General features: G+C 39.3%; 1 protein-coding gene across 11 annotated transcripts in view; it reads left to right on the top strand.

The window, feature by feature from the left end:
* The window catches only part of Impa1 (inositol monophosphatase 1), a 26,661-nt gene extending 11,477 nt beyond the window's left edge, over positions 1-15,184 (top strand). For all 11 annotated transcript variants that reach the window (XM_029560160.1, XM_029560159.1, XM_029560158.1 and 8 more), the window contains 7 exons: positions 180-313; positions 2,664-2,768; positions 4,887-4,932; positions 7,494-7,602; positions 9,685-9,793; positions 12,809-12,960; positions 13,725-15,184. In XM_029560160.1, the coding sequence (XP_029416020.1) occupies positions 180-313; positions 2,664-2,768; positions 4,887-4,932; positions 7,494-7,602; positions 9,685-9,793; positions 12,809-12,960; positions 13,725-13,840 (771 nt within the window). In that variant the 3' untranslated portion in view covers positions 13,841-15,184. The remainder of the gene's footprint in view (positions 1-179; positions 314-2,663; positions 2,769-4,886; positions 4,933-7,493; positions 7,603-9,684; positions 9,794-12,808; positions 12,961-13,724) is intronic.
* The last annotated feature ends 6,806 nt before the right edge of the window (positions 15,185-21,990 follow it).

The following is a 21,990-nucleotide window of genomic DNA, read 5'->3' as shown; positions in this document are numbered from 1 at the left end:
GTTTTACCCGGAAGGTCATAACTCTAAAATAACCTTACTTTATAGACATTTTGTAAGAAAATGTAAGAATATTATATAAGACTGACTGAATGTTTGAAGCTGTTTCTGTATTTTATCTTTTTGTTTGATTTTAAATTACTTATGCCTTTTTAATCTTTTTACCCAAAATATCTTTTTAGGTGATTCGAGAAGCTCTAAAAAATGAGATGAATGTTATGATTAAAAGTTCTCCAGCTGATTTGGTAACAGTTACTGACCAAAAAGTTGAACAGATGCTTATCTCCTCCATAAAGGAAAAGTACCCGTCTCACAGGTATTTCTTAGACCAGTTTGAAATGATAAAATGAGGCCCAGGTTGGAATCTGTACATTAGGCAAATGTTGATTATAGACACAGAATCTGACTATAGTTGAATTAAGCTTCAAAAGGAATTGATTTTGAAGATATTAAGCAACGTAGGCCGGGACAAGGGAGGGAAGAAGGTAAACCTGTAGATGCCTTCTGAGCCATGCCTTAGGGTAGCATTGCTCTTGACTGATGACTTTGACCGTTTTCTAACCATCCTTGTTTCTTTACCTCATTGGTTTAAGATTACAAATACTAAGCAGGTTTTGTTAGGTTGCTGAGATAGGTTGATTGCCTGTGCTTATGGTTCCAAGGATCAGGGAAGAGAGGATCTTTGGATTTCTTCACAACAGAAGTGTTTGGTTGCTGGAAGCAAAGGTCTGCCCTCGTAGGCACATTGAAGAGTCCTTAAATTCTCTGTATTGCAAAACTTCCTCTTATGTGAAAGAAATGTAGCTTCAGAAAGGTCAGGGCTCTTTCACACACACAAAAACTTAGCAGAAACATTGTCATCTGCCAGGCGTTTACGTGGCACTTGCCTCTAATTTCAGCACCTGGGAGATGGAGGTAGGAGAAATAGGAATTTGAGGCTAACCTGGGCTACACAATCCTGTCACAAGAAACTAGGGGCTGGAAATGTAGCTCAGTGGTAAAGCACTTGCTTAGCCTGTATAAGTCCCTGACTTTGATTCCCAGAACTCTAAATATAATTAAAAGCCATCCTGCAAGTGTGTTAGTACTGCAGTCCTGTTACTTCTTCCTCTTCTGCCCTTGGCCATTGCCAATCTTCTAGCTCTTGAGAAGAAAAAGTATTAAAAACTTATAACTAAACATACTTCTTCCCATGAAAAGGCTTGCAGATAGGAGAAAAAAGAAAACCAAAAAAGATGTGTTTATTAGTTGAATAATAATAATAAAAAGAGAATAGGAGAGTAGAGAACCAATGAACTCAGTTTATGAAATTGGCTCAGATTTATCGTGTGGCCTGAATGCACACAGTCCTTTTGATGGGTAAGTTTACATTCCCATTGAGTTACTGACTGTTCAGTGTTAGTTTTCTTTTACTCTAAAAACAGAGCTCTGAACGACAGACTGATTGTTTCACAGTTTTGCTGTAGTTAGGACTATAAGGTAGCCCAGCTACAGCTCAGGCTGCCGTCTCAGGATGTTTCAGACTGGCTCAGAGCTTTAATCACTTGAGGACCCTTCACTCCTGTGATTGTTGGCGGCTTTCCCAGTTCCTCACTGTGTGGGTTTCTTCTGAGCACTATGTGGAGGCTGGCTCCTCCTGGGATAGGGAACGAGAAGCAGAGTGGACAAGATGAAAACTGCCAGGCCATTGGTAAACTAGTCTCTGAAGTTGTACAGCTGTCACTCCTACTCTATTTTGGTTAGAAACAAGTCAGCTCACAGTGGTGTATTAGACTCTACAACTTGACAGGTACTAGAGAATGTGTGGTCTTGCATTTATTTATTATTTTTGTTTATTTTATTTTCCATCAGGGTCTCAGTCTAGTTCAGGCTAGCCTGGAATTCATGATCCTCTTGCCTGTACCTCCTAAATGCTGGGATAATGGGCATGTGCTACCATGTTCTTCCTGTGGTCTTACTTTTAATTTCTCATTTTTTAAAAAGTATTTTTATTGGCCCGGGTGGTGCACGCCTTTAATCCCAGCACTTGGGAGGCAAAGGCAGGCGGATCTTTGTGAGTTCGAGGCCAGTCTGGTCTACATAGTGAGTTTCAGGACAGCTGGAGCTACAGGGAGACCCTGTCTCAAAAAGATTAAAAAAAAAAGAAAAGAAAGAAAAAGTATTTTTATTTATTTATTTTTTATTTTACTTGTATGCATGTATTGCCTACATGTAGGTAAGTGCACCTGTGTCATGCAGTGGCCACAGAAGAGGCCGTCAGATCCCCTGGAACTGGAGTTGCAGACAGTTGTTAGCTGCCATGTGGGTGCTGGGATTTGAACCCAGGTTTTCTGTAAGAACAGTGTTCTTAACCGCTGAGCCATCTCTCCAGCCCTAATTTCTCATTTGAAAGATACCCTTTGCAGATATGTGTGTTTCTCATATATGTTAGTTATTATGTTAGTATGGCATTTAGAATTTTGAGTTCTGTAATGTTTCACATGCCTTTGCTCTGGGGGAAACCAGCTTGGTTGCTTGTTTGATTAGAAGAAAAGAGCAACAATAGAACAATAGTGCAGATATGGCTTGTGTTTTATAGTAAGTCTGTAACTAAGGAAACGTGACTAGAAGTTTCTTGAATCTAGTTTCTAGATGAGTAGTTGAGGAAATGTGTTTTTTGCTTTCAGTTTCATTGGTGAAGAGTCTGTGGCAGCTGGGGAAAAGACTGTCTTCACTGACAACCCCACGTGGATCATTGACCCTATTGATGGAACAACCAACTTTGTGCATAGGTATACTTTCAACTTTTCAATTTGTATGTTAACTGGTTAACTGCCCCCCTCCCCCTTAGGGTGATAGATACTTTAGGGAATTGTGTAATCGGTTTATGCTTCTTTATTCTGAGAAACTGTACATAAAATGTAATAGTAGAGATAAATGTATTACACAAGTCTTACAAGCCAGGGAGGAAGTGAAGAAATGGTAATGTGGACTTGAGCTGTGATAATCCTATTTGCCATTCATTTTCTCACTGTGAGAAAAATGTGAGGAGGACAGCCAGGGGTGTAGTGGCACATACCTTTAATCCCAGGCAGAGGCAGGTGGGTCTCTGTGAGGTCAAGGCCAACCTGGTCTACACTGAAAGTTCCAAGGCTGCTAGGGCTACAGAGACCCTGTCTGAAAAAAATACAAACAAACGAAAAGCTGAGAAGGTAACATGAATGCTTTCAGATCAGTAAAGAAATTAGTAAGGTCACTATTGGAATGCTGTCCGTACACAGTGAGTTCAGTCCAAGAGAGAAAACAGCTGTTAAAAAGAGCACTGCTTTTAAAATTGACAGACTTAGATTTGAATCTGGGGCCTTGGCCTTTTTTACTGGCTCTGTGGCTTTGGACAAGTTAGTCTTTCTAAGCCTCCATTTTACAGGTACTTACAACCCAGGCATGATGGTACCCACCTGTAATGCTAGCACTTGAGAGGTGGAATCGGGAGATTCATGAGTTTGAGGCTAGCCTGAGCCACATACTGAATTCTAGGCCAGCATACGCTATATGTATCTCACTATGGTAAGATCTTGTCTTAAGGAAAAAAAAGAGAGAAAAAGCCTTATAAAATGACCGTATTAATGGCACTTGCTTCATAGAATAGCTTCTTGTTGGGATTCACAGAGTTGTACACTTTCTTAAATTTTTTATTTATTTATTTTTATTTTATATGTATGAGTGTATTGCCTGCATGTATGTAAATGCACCCCATGTCCATGCCCAAGGGGGTCAGAAGAAGGCATTGGCTCCCCTGTAATTGGAAGTACAGATGGTTATTAGCCACTGTGTGGGTGCTGGGATTCAAATCGGGTCCTTCTGTAAGAGCAGCCAGTGCTCTTAACCGCCGAGCCGTCTCTCTAGCCCCCAGAGTTGTACACTTTCATAAGAACATAGTATGTACTTGGCATCATATATCTTAAGTGCATTATCAGTGTGATGCCACTACAAGAAAGCTTGATGAAATTGTAAGAGTTAAGATTACTTCTTCATTAGATGGGATTGCCCAATAGGTGTTCTGTTTAAGTTGTCTTGTAGCTAGCTATGTGTGTATATATCTATGTATCCACATAGATAGCTATTAAAGTCTATAAACCTAGAAGGTATATACGACAGGGCATTGTATCTTTTAAATGTAGAAAGCTGCTTGAGATATATTAAAACATAAAACATTACAGTGTGCACAGTTTGATCCTGTTTTTGTTAAAATGAAATCTCAGAGTTAAATATTTAGGCTTATTTTCAGTTAAGTGTTTACTCTTATTCCTGTTATGTTTGATCCTATTTTGTCTCTTAAATCAATTGTGTTGTGCGTGAAAAGGTAGAATATCTGTGGGCAAATGGTCACACAGCTGTAGAAATCACTGTGGCTGGCTAGCAGTTTATTTTTCAGACATGAAGCTCTTGAGTTTGGTGTCAGAATAGAGACAAACAGTTTTCTGTGTTCAGTAGCTGTGGTTACCACTGGCACAGGCTGTGGGGAAAATGAAGAGAGTCTTTTCTTTTTAAAATTTATGTTTTGGAAACTTATTTGTACATTATTATTGTCTTCACATTATTTCACATTTAGAAGTGGTAGGATATGTGCAATACAAACTTTCTTCCCACTTCTGCCTCCCTGCTCCTGAATCCATTTCTGGATGTGACCTTTGTTGCCAGTTTCTTGTGACTTTTTTCAGTTGTGTTTAATGCCCGTAGACGCATCTTGTTTGTGTACATATAGGTGTGTGTAGATGCTCTTTCTCGCCTGTCTATACACCCAACTCACACTCTATTCTATCTTCTGGAGGGTATGTATTTGAAAACTTTGTAAGCACTTAATGAACTATCTTGATAAATTTTTGTCTCTTTTTTTTCCCTCCCCTAAGGTTTCCCTTTGTAGCTGTTTCAATTGGTTTTGTTGTGAACAAAAAGGTATGTTCTAAATTTATGGTTCTAAAATACTTTGCTCTCATTTTCTAATAAAAAGCAAATATTTCTCCATAACAAATCCCAATTTATCTTTCCATTCAGTTTGTATCACTGCATCATTTTGTCTTTTTGGTTGTGAGCCTGAGCCTTTAATGACTGTGCCGGATCTCTAGCCCTACTGCATCATTTTGGATATAAGCTTCAGGGCTATCAAAATTTTCATGATGTATTTCCAATGAATCAGATCTGTTTCCTGACAAGCAAGAGTTGTAAAGAGAAAGTAAACATAAGTAGGTGAAATGCAAGTCAGCATCTAATCAGTGCTGTACTTTCATACAGTCCATGTGATAGGACTTGATGTGATCTAAAGTGCCTCATAAAAGGGCAGGAGTTTTGTTAGGCATGCTTTCCCAAGTGTCAGAGAAGGGAGACATTGAAAGACCAGGAAGTGACAGGGCCAAAGTATGACCAGAAAATGCTGAACGTATTTAAGAACATGAACTTAATCAAATACAAATGAAGGCCAGCGGAGTAAAATCTGTAGCCATTGCATTTCCTCACTTTTCGGCTATTTGACTCCTGTCTTTGAGGAGCTTGTATTAATTTACTCAGCATGTACACAAAACACTTGAGAAATTTCTGAAAATAAAAGCACCAGGGCTAAGCGATAGAGTGTTGTTGCCTAGTATATGTAAAGCTCTGACGTTGAATTCCTAGCATCACATGCACAGCACAGATACACAAATTAAAAGCACAGATTAGCACAAACGAAAGCTTAGTTACAGGTGCTGTATTGGTCATCAAGTAACCTAAATGAACCTTTAGTATAGACTCAGCCTGAGCAGCAGGCTTAGTTCAGAACATTCAGATGTTTCATCAGGTAAGGACAATGTGTAGCAGAAAACAGAAAAGGATATCAGTAGCTCTGTCCATAGCAGAATGGCAGAGTTCTTCATAATGGAAAGCACCTTAGAAGCCATTTATATGAGTTGGCACTTAGAAAATTAAGGGCTTGCCACCTATAAAAGAAAAGATTTTCATCAGAAATAACAGCTTGGCAAAGTTGAGGGAATGAACAAAGTTTCTTCGAGGCTAAGTTAGGAAGCGTAGATTCTTATCTGTGATGGGTTGATGGGAGCCAAAATTATTGATAGAAGTTGAGTTAGTGGACTAGAAAGGACTAAAAATTTGAAGACCTAAGAGTGTATTTCCTTCAAGCAATACAAGAAGGAAAAAGAGCTTAAGGTACGCAGCTTTTAAGGGTTAGGCAAGAAAAAGGATTCTGACATAGTGACACTGAGATGGATGCGTGAGTGAGGCACCAGGAAGAGCAGAGACAGGGAAGCATCAGGGAACTGCTGAAGAAGCTCCAAGGATGGCCGTCCATCTCCAGTTCTCTAGACAAAAGCATTTGGTCAGTAACATGTATTAAAGTTACAGTAGAGTGAGTGATCAGTTCAGAATCCAGATTGTAAGGTATTAGCAGGAGATTCGGAGATGCAGAATGTACCTTGTTCTTTGATAGGGAAGGGGACAAGTTTTGTAACTGGCTTTGTTTGTGCCACTTTAATAGAACCATGAGAGACTAGGTAAATAGATACATTGGTTCACAGTGCTGTAGAGTGGGAAGGTTAAGGTTAGTGTCTGTGAGGCCATATTCTTTTAAGATGACTCTTGTGCTGCCTCTGGAGGGGAGGAGGCTAAATCCTCCCATGGACGATGGTTTAAGCACAATCCCCGAATCTCCCTCTTATGACAGTAAATCTGTCTGTGAGGTGGAGTCCCCTTGGCCCAGTTGCCTCTTAAAGAAGACACCTCCCAGTGTCATTTTGTTAGTGATTAAATTTCAGCGTGAATTTGGAGGGAATAAGAATTTAAACAATAATGCTGTGCATGATTGCGCACACCTTTAACCCCAGCAGCGGCAGACAGATCTCTAAGATTGAGGCCAGCCTCAGTAGTCTACATAGTGAGTTCCAGGCAGGCTGGGGCTACAGGAGATCCTGTTACAAAAAGAGATGGCTCAGCAGTAAGAGCACTGGCTGCTCTTGTAGAGGACCAGGCTTTAGTTCCTGGTACCCACATGGTGGCTAACAAGTGTTGGTAACTCCAGTCCAGGGAGTAGGCTTATATACCTGCAGCCAGTACACTCATATACACATAAAAATAATATAAAAGATTTTTTAAAAAAGGAATTTAAACAATAGCAACAAGGAAGGGATGCAGGGGACGAGAATTCAAACAGAGCTGGGTGAGAAGGTACCAGAAAAGAATTGCAAGAGAAGAAGGATCCGTGGGTGGAGTTTTTCTGAGAATGGATGAGCAGGAATCCTAACACAAGAGGATACTGGTGTTCATCTTAGAAAGTACAAAACAGGTATCTCCATCTGAGGCTAAGGAAGAAGGGGAATGTTGGTGCTGTAAGTCTAGACTTCCCCACAGGTTAGCCATTTGAATACATTTTAATAATATGCTAGATTTTCTTTTACTTTGTATGAGAAAAGATATTGATTTAATGAAGACAGATCCTCAGATTTGGTAAAGTGGCTTGTTTTCCTGTGCAGATGGAGTTTGGAGTTGTGTATAGTTGTGTGGAAGATAAGATGTATACTGGCAGGAAAGGAAAAGGCGCCTTTTGTAATGGCCAGAAGCTTCAGGTCTCACAACAAGAAGGTAGGTTTGTCCTCCAGTGCTTGGTGCTGTTAATGTTATATGCTCCTGTTTTACATATGTGTATGTTAACCTATGGAGTTATCAAGTATTAGCTGACTCATAAATTGTATTCTTTCTCCTTTTCCGTTTTGACCTGTCTTTATTAAATGAGGTAATTGAAACAGGAAAGCAGATGTAGTTGAGCAAGCACACTCAGCATTTTCAGAGAAATGTGCTTATGTACATCAAAATTCTACCCTGTGCAATTCATGGTTTAGTGTTGCAGCCACAGAATTTCAAATTCTTTCTAGAATTCTTCTGATTTAATGCCATTTAACAAATAATTATTTAAAAAATCATAAATAATGTATATTAAAGCTGAGTGGGATCAACCAGTTGTGATATATGTGTGGAGTCCCATCACTTCAGGAGGTTGAATTGAGACAGGAGGATAATGAATTTGAGGCTAGCCTAGGCAAAAGTATATAGGGCAACCTATGCTACATAGCAGGACTCTATCTTAAAATAAGCAAAATTATTCCCACCCCAACAAACAAACAAAACCACATGAGAATCCTTAAGAATGGTACATATGCAGAGTTCTCAGGATCTATGGAGAATGCATTCCAGGGTCAAGTCCCTTATATGAAATAATGTACTTGCTTTTAACCTGTCCACATACTTTTGTATACTTTATCTCTAGTTACAGCTCATACAATGTCAATGCTGTGTAAATAGTTGTTATATGGCTTGGGAGAAGACAAGGCAAAAGGTCTTCATCTTCAGTACAGATGCAGGTTTTTAGAGGGGGGCATTTGCAACCTGAGATGAGATGTCTGCTGTGGACATTGTCTGTACAGAAACTGGTTAGATGTCTTTTTGTGAACTAGACATTGACATGTGAATTTTTTTATTATGACAGTTAATTGACATTTTGAGTCACCTTTTTTTCAGAAACTCAATCTACATTTTCCATAGTTTCTACTTTCAGATTCTTTTAAATGTAGCAAGAACTTAAGAAGATACTTGCAAATAGTCTTGAGTTTGGAATCTTTGTACAATTTCATAATCTTTCTGTTACACACTTAATTCAACAGCATTTTTTTTTTTAGTTCATTTCCTTTTTTTTAGATTTACCTTTATGGTTTTTATTTATTTATCTATTATATTTTATTTATGTGTATTGTGCATGTGTCTGTGTGAGTATACATGTGCATATGTTTGCTGGTGCCTGTGGAGGCTAGAGAAGGCATTGGATTTCTTAGAGCTAGAGTTACAGAATTACAGGCATTTATGAGCTGCCCATCTTGGGTACTATGATCTAGACTTTTGGTCCTCATGACTGAACAGCAAGTGTTCTTACTTGCTGAGCCATCATCTCTTTAGGTCTTCTTTTTGTTGTTGTTGTTGTTGTTGCTGTTTTTGTTTGTTTTGAGAGAGGGTCTCATGTAGCCCAGGCTGCTTCCAGTTTAGCATGTAGCTGAGGCTGGCCTCGAACTCCTGATCCTCCTATCTGTACCTCACAAGTGCTGGGGTTATGAGCATGTTCATTTCCTTTTAATTAAACTCTTAAGACTCTAGAAGAGTGGATGGTATGGCCTAACTTTTGAACTTTAATCATGATATTTGTGAGTATGGAAAATACTGGGTAATCAGTTACTTTAATCAATGGTCAGGTAACATACTGCTTTAACTTCGATTTCAAATCTATACATGATTCCTTATTGAACTTAATTCCTAATTTCTACTTTAATATTTAAGATAATTGCTTTTTTTTTACTATATGTTTCATGAAAACAGGCAAACTGGTTATAGTATACAGTTTTGGGGTGATGGCTTAAGAAGCTGGGCTTTTCATGCTTATGTAAATAATTACTCGAGGATCTTTACTTCATTAGCTTTTTTGTCATTACAGGTTTGAGTCACCAAACATATCTAATTTGTCAGTATTTTAACATTTAAAACTTGAGAAGAAATAAGTTAATAAAACTAGGGGGAAAAAGGATTTAAATGTCCCATTTTATTCTGAATTGCAAGTATCAAATTTGTTCTAGAATTTTAGTTATTAGAAACTAGTGAGTATTTTAAATATTTCCTTTTCAGATATTACCAAATCGCTGTTGGTGACAGAGTTGGGCTCTTCCAGAAAGCCAGAGACTATGCGAATTGTTCTTTCAAACATGGAAAAGCTTTGTTCTATTCCCATTCATGGGTAAGCGCTTTCATTTCCCACAAAAAGTTTCAGATAATTCAACATTTCAAAGGAATGAATTTCTCTCTCTCTCTCTCTCTCTTTCTCTCTCTCTCTCTCTCTTGTGTATGTGTGTGTGCATGTGCTACAGGTCAACTTTGCATGTCTTCCTCTGTTGCTCTCCACCTTATTTTTTGAGACAGGGTCTCATTGACCCTAGAGTATGCTTTTTCAGCAAGACTGGCTGGTCATTGAGCCCCAGGATCCACCTGTCTCCCCTCCCCAGCACTGGGGTTATAGCTAACAACCATCCATAACTCCAGTTCCAGGGGATCTGACTCCCTCTTCTAACTTCTGTGGGCATTGCATGACATAGGTACACTCACCTACATGTAGGCAGTACACTCATACACATAAAATTAATAAGTAAAAAATATTTTTTAAAGAAGCTTAATTGAGTAACAGTAGAATTTCATGATTTTTTTCTTCTGCCAATTGCTACTATTTCTTCTGAAAATATCAGCACTGGTAGAAGATTTTTAGAACTACTCAAGGATCATCTAATAATCCAGCTTTGTTTTAAAATTTAAGTTTGGAGACACAAAATGGTCACAGGAGATCACACTCAATGGAAATATAATTCCAGCCCTGGCTTCTAGATCATTCTCTTACTCCAGTGTTTAACTTCTCTTTTAGGAGTTAAGACTTTCAAAGTACAGTTTGACCATAGAACAGACTACCATTGGAAGCTGTAAATCTGTTGTCCACATATTACCGAGTAGGGTAAGAGAGAGACGCATTGTCACATAGCTACAGAATCCCTCAGAATGTGGTGCCTTTGAGGTACAAGGCATGATGTCCTTGAGGCAGGAACAATGGCTTTTTCCAAAGCTACTGCTGCAGTTTGCTGTTGAAGCAAGGGTCATGGGTGATTTAAAATGCTATAAAATAGCTGTAAGCGGTTTACAGTTTTGACCTTTCATCTTAACTGTTGGCTGAAGTAAAAAATATTTCTTAAGGATTCGTTTCAGTAGTTTAACTAGGGACATGTTACCAAGGATAAATATTGTTTTACTGACATGTATGTGTTTGTGTGTGTGTTCATTCATTTAGCTGATTTCTATAAGTTTTCAGTGTTATTTCAGAATTGCTTATACAAAACAAAATGAGATCAATGACAGCCGTGATTTGACTGGATGCCTTAGATATGTGGGTACAGTATGGCCTGTTCTCAACTAGGTTATGACATTCATGAGACAAAGTAAATTATAATGGGTCAGTTCAGTTTAAATTGGGAAAATTAATGCAGGGGTATCCAACCTTTTGAGATTATGATATGACATCATCATCTATGTTTACACTTGAGAACTGTATAACCAAGTTACAAAAGTAATGACAAAGAAATCTTATAATGTTTTATGTAAGTTTGCAACTTTGCATTGGGCCACATTCATAGCTATTCCTGGATATGTGTCTCCATATCACATGTGGGCCTCAAGGTGGACACTATATCACCTATGGGCCTCAGGGAGGCCTGGTAGAGAAAAATTTCATCATAAATATAGTTACTTTAACTAATATATCATTTAAACATTTTTTATTATTTTTATTATATTTGTATGAGTATTTTGCTTGCATGTATGTAAGTGCACCACGTGCATATAATGCCAGCATAGGTCAGAAGAGGGTGTTAGATTCCCTAGAACTGGAGTTACTGGTGGTTGTTAGCTACCATGTGGGTGCTGGGAATCTAACCCAGGTCCTCTGGGAAAACAAATGTTCTTAACCACTGAGCCATCTCTCTAGCCTCTAATGTATCATTTGTAATCATTATGTTTGCTCTAAGGTAAATTGATGCCCCTACTTTAATAACAAGAAAGCCAAAGTTTGAAGGAATTTTGAAGATGATTTTTAAAACATTTTATTTTATATGTATGAGTGTTTGTATGTATGTAAGTGCCCCCATGTTGTGCATATAGAGGCTGAAGAGGGCATCGGATACCCTGGAATTGGAGTCATAGATGGTTGTTAGCTACCACGTGGGTGCTGGGAAGTGAACCCAGGTCCTCTGTAAGAACAGCCAGTGTTCTTAACAACTGAGACATCTCTCTAGTCTTTGAAAATAATTTTTAAGTGGTTGAACATGAGAGCAAACTCAAATCTTTTGACAGTGGAGATAGCTCACTTTTAGAAGGATCAGATGAAGATCTGATTGAAAACACACTGTAGAATCTGGGCCACTGTCTTCACTGGTAGTTGAGTAATCTCTTGGGCAGTCCTTGTCTATTTGTTCCTACAAGAAGGTGCTTGTGCTGACTGCTGGTCCGCTCCCTGAGAGCCCTTGATGTTCACAAAAAGGCAACAGAAGGATCACGAGTAGTGGTGACTGCCCATCCTTTGATCCTCTGGCTTAGGGTTGTGTTCCTGAGTAGATGACAAGAGTTTGCTTGTGAGCAGTGTTGATGTGTTTTTGTCTAGAACTTGAGCTGTGAGCAATCCCATATCCCATGCCTTACCGTAAGAAGTGGGGAAACAGACCTTTCAGGGTTTCGTTTTGATTTTGTTTTCCTTGAGAGAGTCTTACTATGTAGCCCAGGCTAGTCTCAATCTCTTGTCTTCTGCCTCAGATTCCTGAGTTCTGGAATTCTAGGCATTTCCATTATGCCCAGCTTAGATGAGAAGCAAAATCATAAACTGTTTTTTGTTTTGTTTTGTTTTGTTTTGTTTTGTTTTGGGACAGGGTCTCCTTGTAGTCCCAGCTGGCCTGGAACTCATTATGTACACCAGGCTGGCCTCAATCTCACAGAGATCCGCCTGCCTCTGTCTCCTGAGTGCTGTGAAGATTAACTTTGTAATTCACATAGTATACAAATATAATTAAACTGTGTACACTTTGTTTTAAAATTAGAGAACACCTTTTCCCACATTTATTCTCTACATTAAATGAAGATATCTCAGTCATAGTTAAAGAAACCTTAAAGAGGAATACCTAAATTTTTGAGACATTCTTTTTCCCAATCTTATTTTTTACATAAGAATCCGGAGTGTTGGAACAGCTGCTGTTAATATGTGCCTGGTGGCGACTGGAGGCGCAGATGCATATTATGAAATGGGGATTCACTGCTGGGACATGGCAGGAGCTGGCATCATTGTCACTGAAGCAGGTGGAGTGCTGATGGATGTTACAGGTGAAATCATGGCCCAACAAAGCATGTCTCTCGTCATGTCCGTGAAACAGTCCTTCTGTGTAGGCTCTTAAAAATAGTTGATACATGTTCTGTTATTTCCTTGAAATAGGCTACAAAATTTTCTTAAAATCAGGCATTAGGAGATAGAGGCAAGGATCTTAGCACTAATGCAGGACTGATAATGACAAGTGTGCATTTTCACATGGGAGCATCAGGAGCCAGTCTAGTCTCACTGAGTCTGAGGCTTGTCCTACCAACTTTCTGATCAGAGCCGTGGTGATGGTGGACACTGGCTTCCTCCACTACTGCTTTCTGCTCTGGACCTACCTAGGAAAATTAAATATTAACTTTGAGCTGATGGTGAAATTGTGAGAATAAGTCTTGAGTTCAGAGTTAGTGACCTCGGAGACGGAAGCAGGAGATGGGAAGGAGGAGATCTTGAAATGTGTTGGAGTCAGTCAGTCCTGTCCATTGATGCTCAGATGGTGGAGGCATAAGAGTGCCCAGGAGAAGCAGAAAGGGAAGAGGACACTCTTCAGACTGGTGTGATTTGAAATCTCCCCTCACCCTGGTATTTACTCAGAAAAGATTCTTAGAAACTTACATCCTGTCAAGCTTAAGCTTTGTTTGTAGGTGACTGATTTTTTTTTTTTTCAAGAAAACTGGACATACTAGGATTGGCCATAAAATATATGTCTGTACTTGTTTTTTCCTAATTGGTTTATACAGAATGTAACTGTTTTCTGTATTTGATTCGATTTTAGGTGGACCATTTGATTTGATGTCACGAAGAATAATTGCTGCAAGTAATAGAGTGTTAGCTGAAAGGATAGCCAAAGAAATCCAGATCATCCCTTTACAAAGGGATGATGAAGCTTAGGTCCACGGAACAGCGCCATGCTCATTCACTTGTTTTTCCCAGACTTGTGGATGTCTATTTGAGATGTGTAATGTCTTTGAGGTCCTAGTCCTGATTTTAAAATGGGAACTTTTTAAAAAAACAGATGTGTACAAAAATGGAATGTTTGAATAAAGAAAAAAAATTCTGCATGTAAGAATATCTTTGGGGAAAAATGTACAGAAAGTATAATTCATGAGCTAGCCATTGAAATAGTCAACTGTCTACATGGGCCTCTTAAATTTTAAGATACTATTTATATACATAAATTCTCAATTACAAAGTTACCTTTTTGGAAAAAAATTTCTCTTTGTTCCAAAAGCCATATTTAGTTAAGTTCATAGGGTTGCGCAGATAGAATCTCTATTAGCAGAAATCCTTGTTTATTTTCTTAATCACCATACATACAGCACCTGTCACATTACCTGTCCGACAGTAGGCTATCCAAAAGGTTGGCTATTAGTGAATATTTTAAGCTGCAATTCCTACTAATAATGGGTATACAGTAAGTTAACTGTTCCATATTTGCTTCCTGTTTCGAAGCAAAAGTTACCTCACTGTCTTTTCTCTATTTCATGTTGTCCTACCATTTCATGTGACTGCCCTGCCAGAGTGTGCTTACTGTGCGCGTCTCTGCAGTTACTGTACTTACTACCAGTCCCCCAAACCTGGAGATGGTCTGGATGTAGGTTCCTTTTAAAGGCAGAATGCAAAATGCCCTCCTCAGTTATCTGGTCTAGTTAGTTACAGAATAATGTTTTACTAACTTCAATATTTAAAATTTTTTTTTTAATTTTTAAATTTTTATTTATTTTTTGGTCTTTTTGAGACAGGGCCTACCTATAGCCTGGCTCTACTAAACTCAATACTCACATTAAGATATTCACATTGACTTTGGCTGTGGTGATAGATGCATTGCAGTATTAATACTGAACTGTTTGATTACTTCCCAAATTTCTTACTGAATTTCATCATTGCTGCCCAGTTTATATATTGTATAATGGCCATCAATCTTAAAAAAAATTATAATGGTCCATATTTATTTTTAAAGATTTAGTATTTAGCCTTGTCCCTTGGCATGTAAACAGTTTTCTTTGTTCTAAGAACATATGAACCATGTATTTGATAAATGAAGTGTTTATGTAAGTTTCAAGGTAGGGATTGTTTTATTGCTGGATACATTTGATACGTTAAATCTATATGATACTCTGATTTGGGTATTATAATTAATGTATTTGTATTGTTAATCACATGTACTTAAAACATCTCACACTGTATAATTCTATCACAAGACATTGTTTTTACAATTAAATTATTTTAAGACTATTGTGAATAAAATATTATTTATTTATTGAGAACAGGGTATTATGTATCCCAGCCTTAAAGTTGTTATGTAGCTGAGGTTGGCCTTGAACTTCTAATTTACCTGCCTATACCACCTGAGTGCTGCGATTACAGGCATGCACCACCACAGCTGGTTTATGTGGTGCTGGGAATTAAATCCAGAGTATTCTGCATGCTAGACAAGCACTCTACCAACTGAGCTGCATCCCCAGCCCATAAAATTTAAATAAAAAGTATAAGTAATATTATATTTTTACAGTTTATAGTCTCAGCTAATTTGAGGGGTTTGGGGTTGACTTGCAGATATTTGAAGCTTGCATATGTGATGTACTTGTACTTTTTGTCTATAGTTTTCCCAACATCAAAACACTGGAAATTTTTTCCCTATGGTTACCTGTTTATGTCTTTCTAGTCTAACTAAGAGTGGTTAGATAGTTTCTGGTCAGAAGTTCTTTAGATATTGGAAAAAGATGATTGGAAAGTAAATTATCTAAAAATAATTAGAAAATTTTGTTTCGAGTAGCAGAACTTCTTCCACTTAACATGGCATTCTGCCCCAGTATTTACCTTTCCATGTTCTTGTTTTCAGGCAGTTCTTACCTGATCTCCTCACTTTTGAGTACCTTCAACTCTCCAATTGATCCTTTGTTCTGAAAATATATAAATTTGTAGTATGCATGTTAAGGCTGTGTATAAGGAGATATGTAACGTCAAGTGCGAAGCATGGAAACTAAGCAGAAGGGTTGCTTGATAGGGCTACATCCAATTCATAGTTCATGTGATTAGGAAATATGAAAGAATCTGCAGATGGATCATTAAAATTAGTGATATCACTGGAGATGAAGTTAATGCCACTGTGTCTGCATAAGAATCAGCCTGCAGGGTAGGGTTGAATGAAGACACCACTTGGAGTAACATAAAAGTTTTAAATTTTTTATTTTTATTTTATGTGTATGAGTATTTTGTCTGCATGTATGTAAGTGTACCCTTGTCACACAAGGACCATGGAGGCCAGAAGGTATAGGGTCCCCTGGAACTGTAGTTACAGATGGTTGTTAGCTGCCATATGGGTGCTGGGAACCAGACCCAGGTCCTCTGCAAGAGCAGCTAGTGCTGTAACCACTGATCATCTCTCCAGCCCCATAAAACAGCTTCTAGAAGATAGCATGTATGTCTTATTCACTTTGGGCAAAGATTTGGTCAGCATGCACATACAATGCACTCATCCTAAAGAAAGATGAATACATTGAACTACATTTATCACTAAAATACACCAAGATTTCAGAAGGTGTGGGGGCTTGGAAAGATGGCTCCTAAATTAGGTTAGCCCACAAAATTTGCTCTACAAATACCTTTTTTTCGGGGGGCGGGTATTTTTGAGACAGGGTCTGTCTGTAGCCCCAGCTGGCCTGGAACTCACTGTAGACCAGACTAGCCTCAAACTCAGAGCTCCACCTGCCTCTGCCTCCCAAGTGCTGGGATTAAAGCCACATGTCACCACACCCGGCTCTATAAATATCTTTATGTTACAAATCATACTGAATACATTTTAAACATTTTCACAAGATCAAAAGCCATGCAATTGTAAGAAAATAACTTGAATGTGTACTTCACAAAGCAGTATGTTGAAATAAGCAGATGTAAAGATAGTACCAGTCATTCATCCAAGAAGTGCAATCAAAACAACAGCACCACACACCAGAATGTCTAAAGCAAAACAGCAAGCCAGTGACAGCAAACATCAAATACCCTGAAGACAGCATGTGCTGGGAACTGCCTTGACCTCTGCGCCATTGCAGGTGTGCATTAGCATAACTTTGTGAGACTGGAAATACCTAATCAAGAGACTAGTGTTTGTTCAAAACCCAGGGTCCCCACTCCTCTGTATAGTATACACCTTACAAATGCATACCTCACAGATAACCCACCCAGCATGGACATAGTAGCCCTGAATGTCAAAACAGTCCCAAGAGTACCCACAGCAGAGCGGGTAGAAGGGTGTGGAAGAGGCCGTCAGCGAATGCTGTGCATCACTGAGGAAAAGGGGTTATAGTCATACAGGAAAACCCGATGACCTTCCAGCCTGGCTCAGCCTCTGTTTCTCCAACGACCCTGCCCTTTCCAAAGTCAGCAGTGATTGCCTAATATGCCACGAGTCTGCCTTGTCTGCTCCCTTGCCTCTTCATATTCAGAATCACATTTTGAAAGTTTCTACTCTATCCACGCCCGAGGTTCTTTTGCCCGCTTTTCTTCTTTGGAAATGTTAACTGTTCCCAAGTGCGACCTTTGTCCTGTTGTTTTCAAAACCAAGGAGAAACCACACATGCCCATGACTGACCATCACATCCTTCCAATGGACTCTCAATTCTTGGCCTTCACCCATATTTACCTGAAAGATGGCCTGAATGTGCCCCCAGCTCCCTCTTGGCTGCCTCTCCAGAAGGCCCTCTGTCTTAGCAGTGCTTCATTTGTCAAACCAAAGCACTTGATTGTCTACTTAGAATTCCATGCTTCTCTATATGTTCTTTCCCCTTGTCAAAATAGAGCTGATTATAGTCCCCTCCCCTCCCTTCCTTCCTCCCTTCCTTCCTTCCTTTTTGGTCTTTTTGAGATTGGGTCTCCCTGTAGCCCCAGCTGGCCCAGAACTCACTATATAGACCAGGCTGGCCTTGAATTCAGAATGCCTCTCCTGAGATTAAAGTTGTGGCCATCATGCCCAGCACCTTCACTCCTTTTCATAGCCAGGTTTTTATAATACAGACCCACTGAACATCCCCATTGAATACTCTAGCCAGAACAAAGACTAGTGCCTCACTGAAGTCCTTTCCAGATGCCATTCCATCTGCCCCAATCAAATCAATAGACTGTAACAATAGAGCTTCTGTCTTGTAATTATAAAGATACCTGTAGGTCACAGTGATTTTTTTTTTTTTTTTTTTTTTTTTTTTGCTCCTAAGCATGCAGGCTGTGCCTATTGTCACATTTGTAGGTGTTGTATCTTTGCCCCCAATAATTCATGAGAGGATAGTAGACCCAGGCAGGGCAAATAAAATTTGCTAAGAAATTGGGAGGTTAGGAAAGATTGGATACAACCAAGTCTCAAAGTGATTAATGTCAGCACTGGATAAGAAGTAATATAGTTGGATATGAGGGGGAAGTCCTGTCTGAGGCAGGAGGATTTCATGTTCAGGGCCAGTGTGGGTGATACCGGGAGGCCTCCCTCATACTAATACCAAAACAGAAGAGGCACGCTTCTCAGGAATCAGATCCAGCTGGGTCTGAGCATTTAATCCCACAAGTCAGTCTGTTTGAGAAGAACAGAAATTTGCCATGTAATACCACTTTAATATGTTCTGATTTTTAATTTTATATGTAGTATGTTCATTTGTCTTAAGTAAGTCATTCTTTTAAATAATTCTTAAAGTATTTTCCTTGAGAATAAATCAAGGCCAGTCTGGGCTACATAGTGTACTCTAGGCTAGCCTGGGCTTCATAAAGATGCCTTGTCTCAAAAATAAAAGTTTACATCTATTAAGCACAATGTACCATATGTTATGCAAAGTGCTGGATAGTCTATGTATTTATCACTCATAAAACCCAAGCAGAATCCAAGTGTGGTGGTGTATGCCTGTAATCCCAGCATTTGGGTGCCTGAATTTAGAAGACTGGCATGTGTTTGAGGCCAGCCTAGATATACAGTAGGTACCAGGCCAGTCAAGAGTGTGTAACAAAACCCAGATCAAGAAAACAAACAACCCCCCTCCCCCAAATAACTCCAAGAGAAGGTAATATCCTCCTAGAGATATAAATGCTACTTAATTTCCCTCCACAAGGTGACCCAGCTACTTGGTGAACTCCTGTGCAGGCAGGATGCTTGGTCTGACACCTGGCCACATGCTAGAATTACCTGGGATCTTTTAACACAAGCCACTGATGAGGTCTCAGTCAGTGAATCTGATCTCCCAGGTCAGTGTTGCCGAGCCTCTGTATTTTCAGTTCTCAGGTAATGCTGTCAGGTATCCAGGACAAAGAAGTATTTTGTTTCCCAGAGATAACCAATGTCTTAGAGATAACCATGCTCCTCCTCCACAAACCTCCGAGAGTTTTATGTTACAGTTTGATATCTTGATGTTGAAATGTTTCAGAGGTGGCCCTTTGCTTGGAAAATTAATAATTAGCCTTTTTAAGTTCCAAAAATGAACACTAGATGGCAGACGACACTTAGGAAATCAACGTGTTGTAGCGGGCTTATTTCTTAAACATTTAATTTTTCCATTCAAATAACATTACCCAATATTTGGCCTTAATAATGCATTAAAGCCAGGAATGCTGAGGTGTCGCTCAGTTACAGAGCACGTATGTTTAGCGTACGTGCAGTCCTCGGTTTGATCCCTCAACACCGCAAAAAAAAAAAATAATAATAATTAAAAAAAAATGACATCAAGGGAATTCTTTACAAATTGTGCTTTGGGCTGCGGTACCTCATCACTGCCAGTTGCACCTGTATGTATTACGTCCTGGATTTTCGTTATTTTCCAGGTTAACCTTTTTAAGTAGTTCCTTTATCATAAACGTATAAAACGGCAATGTTTTTATTTAGTTATCGTACTTGAGATTTCTAATGTATTTCATGATCTCTGTTAAATAACTGACCCACTAACAAAAACATTTACGAATGTTTTGGTGGAGCTTGTGGCAGATCCAGAAGTACACGGCAGGGGGCGCTAAGGCACCATGCTACTCCTTTCCTCAGAAACTGCTTTGCTTAGAAATTGATGGAGATTCCCAGGCTTGGTATCTGAGGAGCAGTGTAAATGAAATACACCGCTTATGTTGAGGACTACTACAGTAATATTATGCCTACTGTCGTCCCACAACTGGCCAGGTGCTCAGGTTCCACCTGACAGATGGCTGAGGCTTCCCCTACCAGCCCCAGTTAGTGTGCTTGGGGCAGGCACCTGAAGAGAGACCTGGGGCTCTCCAGGCAAGAGCAGAGCTCTCTGTCCCACATTTCTTTCACTGCCTTGTTTGCAAGTGCTGAACTCTTCCTATCACACACCCTATCTTTCCCATGGTGACAGGTAAAGTCTGAGGAGTGCAGAGGCTCCTCTATTTTTTCTTTTTTAAAAAGTATTTTATTATTTTTGTTTTATGTGTGTGAGTGTATTGCCTATACGTATGTAAATACACCCAAGTAGTGTCATGCCCACCGAAGTCAGGAGTTACTGATGGTTGTTAACCGCCATGTGGGTGCTGGGAACTAAACCCAGTCCTCTGCAAGAGCAGCCAGTGCTCTTAATCCCTGAACCATCTCTTCAGCTCCATTCAGTACTTTTTCTAAATGCAGATAAATAAGCACTAGCTACTAGCTCCTCATTTTTCTGGGATACAGTCTAAATTGCTTACTATGGATTGGACTGTTCAAGATGCATTTCCCTTCTTGTCACGCAACCTTCAATCTCCAACACCAGATAGATGCTGCGCTGGATTTTTTTTAAACTTCAGCAATATTCCTCATCTTATATTTTATGAATGCCAAGAACAAGCTGGTTTTGGATTTGGTTTTTGTTTTGTTAATGCTCAACTCCATCTTCCATTTTGAACCCCATCCAAATGCATGTTCAACCGACCTTCCTGTATTTAACTTCTACTTACCTTTGTCCACATATTTGATATTAGTTTACATACAATTTCTCTCCAGGGATCTGCCTTTCTTCATTCATACTTTAGCACTTGGCCAGTGGTCAGCTCCATGGGAGAGCATGTGCTTAGCATGCACAAGGCCCTGGGTCCAACCCCAGCAATAGGAAGAACATTAAATCATGCTGTGTACACCTGTAATCCCACCTGTTGGGAGATAAAAGCAGGAGGATCAGGAGTTCAAGGTATCCTCTACTACAAAGCAAGTTTGAGGCCAGCCTGGGCTACATGAAACCCTGTCTCAGAAAAACCAAAGAAACCTGAGTACAGAATTTACCACATTGCGATACATAATTGTCTCTGGCCTGTAAAGCTAGGACCATAAATACCATCACAACAGTTGTTGCCCATGTTTTACATTATCATCATCTCTCAAGCACAATATTTGGAAAATACTAAATCTATCAGCTTGTTGAATAAGAAAATAGGGTCTCAGTGTTTAATGCCATTTTTATATTTGTATTTGAGAGCAGAAATTTAATGTGTCCCTGCAAACAATAGACAGAAATCATTCCAAACTTTCCCTCTCCCCAAACCACAAAGGACCAGTCATTTAGTACTTGATATGTGAAAAATCTCAACGCAACAAAACCCCGTGGAGCACCCCAAAGCGTGGCAGATTTACTTCAGATTCAAAGTAAGAGGGTAGGAAGTCTAAAAATATATATAACAAACTTTACGTGTCTTCTGCTACAAAACCAAATGAAACTATGTGATCAAAAAAGCTTGTAGATATTGAGAATGTCACTGCATTTGAGAACTGTGGGTGATCTTGGACTCCCCAAACCAGTCTTTTATCTTCCCAAGATGCAGTTGTATGATAAGGATAAGCCCCATCCCACCCACTCCCTCGGCCTCCTCCCTGGACTACAATGCAAGGCTGAGGAAGAACAGACTTTGAAGACATGATTAACTAGATTACACTCCTCCAAAGCCACAGGAGAGCTCCTAGATAATCCTCTGTGCTTACCACTCTGGAGTGCCTCTGCTTTGATGATCTGTTTACCAAGAGCTTCTCCATTTTCTGTTTGCTATAAAGACAGTGAGATCAAACAAAGTCATTTTCAGCTCCTGTCCTAGGTAAAAAT

The sequence above is a fragment of the Nannospalax galili genome, unplaced genomic scaffold (genome assembly GCF_000622305.1).
Source record: "Nannospalax galili isolate Female #2095 unplaced genomic scaffold, S.galili_v1.0 scaffold829, whole genome shotgun sequence".
NCBI classification, from domain to species: Eukaryota; Metazoa; Chordata; class Mammalia; order Rodentia; family Spalacidae; genus Nannospalax; species Nannospalax galili.
The sequence above is the reverse complement of the archived record's forward strand: the minus strand, read 5'-3'. Positions and strand labels throughout refer to the sequence as shown.